General features: G+C 57.1%; 1 protein-coding gene across 1 annotated transcript; it reads left to right on the top strand.

The window, feature by feature from the left end:
• Window positions 1-545: 545 nt before the first annotated feature.
• On the top strand, window positions 546-4,821 carry LOC123431437. The gene is made up of 5 exons (XM_045115213.1): window positions 546-1,735; window positions 3,173-3,228; window positions 3,360-3,885; window positions 4,029-4,225; window positions 4,397-4,821. Exons 1-5 carry the CDS (start codon window positions 707-709, stop codon window positions 4,548-4,550), a joined length of 1,962 nt encoding a protein of 653 aa, XP_044971148.1. The 5' UTR covers window positions 546-706; the 3' UTR covers window positions 4,551-4,821.
• The last annotated feature ends 1,073 nt before the right edge of the window (window positions 4,822-5,894 follow it).

Here is a 5,894-nt window from a genome sequence, read left to right as displayed (position 1 = left end):
GAAAATCCCGTCGCACGTCCGACTCCTTTCGCGGTACGCCGTTCGCCGGCCAGGCGGGTCCGTCCGGTGCAGATCGAGGCCGTCTGCCCTCTGGTGTGATCTCTGTCACGCGTTCAGTCGTCGTAGTACCAGACGGCCTAGAAGAACTGTGGCCTCAGGTCCACAGCCACAGACACAGCTCACTTGACCCGTCTGCCCCACACAAGGTCAACTCGAGTAGCATTGCGGTGGTAGTGCCATGTGACTTGTGAGATCTCGGTCGCGAGAAAACGGAAAAAACCCGGCCCGATCCCACCGTGCACGACGGCCCGACGGAGCCCTGCTCGTCCAAACTGACCTCGCCGATCAACACGACCCCGGAGAATGACACAAACCAACCCAAATCAGGCCACGACTCCTTCCTTCCCTTCGAAACCTTCCCGCGGTTCACGGCGCCCCCCGGGCCCACACGTCACACGCCGGCGGCGCCGTGCGCCGGGTCCATCGGCCGTGCGTCATGGACGGCCCAGCAGCTCGTTCTTAAACCCCCACCACCCCCCGTTCCTTCCTCCTCGTTCGCCTCGCCGCGCTCAGAAACGAAAGGAAATCCCAAATCCCGTTACAGGAGCAGCGGCGGAGGAAAAACAAAAGGAAAGAAAAATACCGTTGCCCTCCCGTTCCGTTCCGTCCCGTAAAACCCAGGGCCCGAGGGGAGAGGAGAGGAAGCATGGGAGAAGAGACCCTCGTGCAGGCCATGCCGCCCGCGCCCCACCGCCACCACCACGTCCACCCCACCGCCGCTCCCGATCCGGCCGCCGTCAAACGTCGATGCGACGATCCGCGGGCCGGGACCGACGCGGGCGAGGGCACGGACGTGTACTACGCGCGCAAGATGCTGCAGGGCGTGGTGCTCCGCCCGCCGTCGCACCTCCCGCAGCCAGAGGCGCCGCCCGGCCTGTCCCTGACCAGAGCGGCATCCACGCCGGCGCCGCACGGGCACGTGGAGCGGCCCAACTCCGCCGCGGCCGTGGTGGACGTGGCGTCCATCGGGCGCTTCTTCCGCGACCGGCGCGACGTGCTGTCCTCGGCCATCAACCGCCGCATCTCGTCGCTCAAGGAGACGTCGTCGGCCCCGGCGCCGGGGGACGCCTGCTACGGCGTGCAGGAGATCCACCTGCCCAACGTGAAGGTCACGGTGCGCCTCAAGGAGGCCATCGCCGCCGACGCGGAGGAGGACGACGGCTACGGCCACTCCTTGTCGGGCAGCCACATCAAGGGCCGGGTCAGCTTCTTCTCCCGCTCGGGTTGCCGCGACTGCGCCGCCGTGCGCGCCTTCTTCCGCCAGTCGGGCCTGCCCTACGTGGAGATCAACCTCGACGTGTTCCCGGAGCGCGAGGACGACCTCGCGTCCCGGGCCGGCGCCGCCGCGCGCGTGCCCCAGATCTTCCTCAACGAGAAGCTCCTGGGCGGGCTCGTCGTGCTCAACTCCCTGCGCAACAGCGGCGAGTTCGACCGGCGCGTGCGCGAGCTTGCCGGGAGGCGGTGCCCCGACGCGGCGCCGAGGGTGCCCGTGTACGGGTTCGACGCCGGCATGGAGGAGGAGAGGGAGGACGCCATGGTGGGCATCGTGAGGGTGCTCCGGCACCGGCTGCCCATCCAGGACCGGTTCGTGAGGGTGAAGCTCGTGAAGAACTGCTTCTCCGGCGCCGACATGGTCGACGGCATCGTCAACCACTTGGAGTGCAGCAGGAACAAGGTGATTTGCACTAGTAGATTATTACTGCCTGCTTCTGTTTCGTTTGACTTTTTATTGTGAATCTGCGATCGTTGTTTGTTTATCCTTGCATGAATGGTCTTGGGTGTGAATTCTAGTCTAGTTAATACCAGTACCCGAGTTGTTGTTTAGGGAAAAGTGGACAATTACTAGACGGTGAAAAGGGAGTTTAGCCGAAGCAAAGCTTGGGCATATACTAGAAGAAGATGAGCTTCCCAGTTTATATCAAACCGATGGTCGAGAGCACTGCATAGTCTTCATCGCCTCCACTTTACTACTCGCGAGAATCTGTTTCGGATACAGCTTTGTCAATATTGAGCACATTTACAATTCATGCCTAATTAATTCAGAAAAGCAGAAAGCTCGCTGTAGGTGAAGAGAGAATCGACCGCCATTCAGCGTCGCCAAATGCCGAACTTTAGAAATTGACTGAGATAAGATGCTGCGTAAATCAGCAGACAGCTCCAACTTTGATGGCGTCGATCCAAGGAGCACACAAGCTCGGGTCCAATCTGCCTGGCCATGAAAGTGGAACTCCTAGGATTACGTGGTGCCGTGCCGTGCCGTGCTCTCGTATCATTTCCCGCGCCGCAACCGGCAACGGAACCGTGCAAGCGGACGGTTCGGTCGATGGTTGGCAACGGGACCCACCCCACTCACCCAATCGAGGCCGGCTCGTTGCGCCGCCCGGGCGTGCGTACATATGCACTGCTTCCTTCCTTGATCGTTTCGGCCACTGCGTGTCTCTCTCGGCGATGGCAACGGTGCAAGTCACTTGCAGGTGGGCCCTTCTTTGACCACGCTGGTTCGGATTGAACTGGTCGTGCGTGCTCGCCGCTGGTGGTGTGATTTTGTGCCGACCACGTCGCTGAGCATCACACGACAGACACCCTTCCCTCGGTGCAATCTTCGTTTTTTTCTTGAGGCAAACTCGGTGCAATCTTCGTGAGCAGCGGTGCTTCTGCGTACTTCCCTGATTGGGCCTGCGTGCTGGAAGATGTGATCAGATTTTGGCCGGGTTGGAGAAAATTAGTGCCGGGCTCGTGATTGATTAGTGGGGTGGACGACCGAAAGAAATCCGGGCGTGACACACCCACTGCTACTCGTACGTTCTTGGTGCTTAAGCACCGACCCAACCCAGCTGCTTACGACACGATCCAGTGCATGCATGCATGCCCCCTAATTTGACTTGCAACACTGTTGCCGTCGCTGTCATTGTCCTTGGCCTCGGTCTACTTCGCGCCTTCTCTTAGAGTAAAATTTGTTTGGGATAACAACGGTTGGTCCTTCACGCCCAAGCGATCGATTCAACGGCCTTAGCTTGTCCCGTTGACGTATAATTCGAACGCTAATTTCTTCCCCGATCGATCAATTAAGTAAGACAATAATAAATAAACTCTTTTTATTGCTTGTATGTAGGCTGTGGAGATCGGCAAACAACTTGCGAGAAAGCACTTCATCCACCATGTCTTCAGGTTAGTGTGCAGTGCATCACTCTCAATTTCACCCGAGCACGCACCCAGGCTCCGTCTGTGCCTTGCGAATTTCCAGTGATCAATGAATGAATGAGTGACTGAATGGATATGCCTGCATTTGCCGCGTGCAGGGAGAACGACTTCGAGGACGGCAGCCAGAGCCTGTACCGCTTCCTGGAGCACGACCCGGCCGTCCCCAGGTACCACAACTTCAGGGGCTCCACCAACGACGGCGAGCCCAAGCCGGCCGCCGCCGTCGGCCAGAGGATGACCAAGATCATGGTCGCCATCCTCGAGGCCTACGCCTCCGACGACCACCGCCGCCTCGACTACGCCCGCGTCGCCGCCAGCGAGGAGTTCAGGAGGTACGCCAACCTGGCAAGGGACCTCCAGCGGGCCGACGTCTTCGCCCTGCCCGCCGGGGAGCGCCTCTCCTTCTTCCTTAACCTGCACAACGCCATGGCCATCCACGCCGTCATCAGGACCGGCCAGCCGGCGGGCGCCATCGACCGCCGCTCCTTCTTCACCGACTTCCAGTATGTCGTCGGCGGGTACCCATACTCCCTCACGACCATCAAGAACGGCATCCTCCGCTCCAACCGGAGGCAGCCCTACACCATTATCAAGCCGTTCGGCGCCTCCGATAAGAGGCTCGAGGTATGTAGATACATGCACACACCGTCCGAGCGTTGTCGTCTTGATCATGTCTGGAATACCGTAGAATGAGATCGCCGAATGCTCTCCGCTCGCGCTGCAATCTTTGTTTTGTTCTGGCCGTGAAAAACATGGTTTCGGTGCAGCTGGCGGAGACGAAGGTGAACCCGCTGGTGCACTTCGCGCTGTGCAACGCGACGCGGTCGAGCCCCACCGTGCGGTTCTACTCCACGCAGGGCGTCGAGCCGGAGCTCCGGCACGCGGCCAGGGAGTTCCTCCTCGACGGCGGCGTGGAGATCGACCTCGAGACCCGGACCGTCCACCTCACCAGGATCGTCAAATGGTACTGAGAGCTTGCAGCTACTCTGCTACTCCTTTCGTTCCTAAATTCCACCGCGAACTATATACGGAATAAAATGAATGAATCTACCTTCTAAAATGGAGAGTTCATGGGCAGATGCATGTTTCAAGTTCATGGAGAGTTGGTGACCGGCGATTGCTCTGTGCTGTGCAGGTACAGCGCCGATTTCGGGCAGGACAGGGACATCCTCAGGTGGATCCTCAACTACCTGGACCCGACCAAAGCCGGACTCCTGACGCATCTCCTCAACGACGGCGGACCGATCAGCATCGCCTACCAGGACTACGACTGGTCCCTGAACGCCTGAACCGAATTCTGTTTCTCTTTGGATATTGGCAAATGGTCGATGGAAGAGAATTACAGATCAACCGCGCGTGGAGCTTATTACTAGCAATTATACGTACTTAGCTACAAGGAAGTCTGAAGGTGTACATATATACTATGAGCCTCTTGTATGGTTTCCTGCAGGGACAAGTTTGTCTCGGGTAGGGAAATGCACTGTATTGCATTTTTCGCTACGAAGATGTTGGATACAGTTAGTATGCAGTTTGACAGTGAAGTAAATTTAGCTTGTGAAAGAAAGCAAGCACCCCCCCCCCCCCCCCCCCTCCCTCCCCCTCACCCTTACCCCAAAAAAATACTATATAAAACCACTACTTTCACGTCATTGCTCTTCACAAACCATCATTTTCTAAACGTAACATTTTGAACCGCATCGAAAAGTTAACAGTGGCAAAAAACACTATTGGTAGATGCTAAGGACTTTTCTAACGTCACTAATCAGCCGGGCCCACCCGTCAGGAGCTCGCTCCCTGCTCGTCTTGAAGCACTCCTCGAGGACGGCGGCAGTGGGAGACGTCGGAGCCCGTCCGCTCCATCCCTCTCTTGGTCCCATCCCTGACGCCGCTCTTGTGTGACATGGATGTCGTCATCCCCGGCTCCTCCTTCCTATGCAGCAACAACTGCTGGCCATACTCCTACGCGTCGAGGACGGAGCTGAGCGCACCTAGTGGGCGCACACCTGCGAGCCGGACGCCGAGGCCGGGGAGGTGGAGATGGTGGTGGTGGAGAACGTGAGGTTGCCATGCGAGGTGAGCCACAACCCCAACCCGAGACCCGCGGGGCAACGCATCATCTCCGACGCATCAATAGTAATATTTTTTAATATTACTATTGAAGATTTTTTTTTAATATTTTTTTAAAAAGACTTATATTTAGAAATAAAGAAAGTAGTAGAAAACAACAACAACTAATGCGCTCACCTCGTCTTCACGCACGCAACAACAACTTAGGTGTGCAAGGCCGCGCCTCGGGCAACCAGCATCGGTTACCAAAGCCATGACCGTGTTCTATTCTGCAATAGCGGCTGCTTGTGATGGCAAGGAAGGGCACTGGAGCATCGGCGACACACGAGGTGCATCTCAACCGAAATCATTGTCACATACTTAACTCCGTAGGGGAAAATTTCACGATCTGACTGTGACAGTCCCAGACCGACGTTTCAGAAGATTGCCCTTTATTCTATTTTCGTCGTGTAACTTATTTTATTTGTCACATCAGCATCGCATCATTCGCATCATCTGCATTGCATCGGTATCCCGTTGCCGTCAGTTTTCAAAAACCTGCATCCGTTGTTAGTTGCCGGTTCTCT

Source organism: Hordeum vulgare, chromosome 1H (assembly GCF_904849725.1).
Source record: "Hordeum vulgare subsp. vulgare chromosome 1H, MorexV3_pseudomolecules_assembly, whole genome shotgun sequence".
Lineage (NCBI taxonomy): Eukaryota > Viridiplantae > Streptophyta > Magnoliopsida > Poales > Poaceae > Hordeum > Hordeum vulgare.
This window is presented reverse-complemented; position numbering and strand designations above follow the sequence as displayed.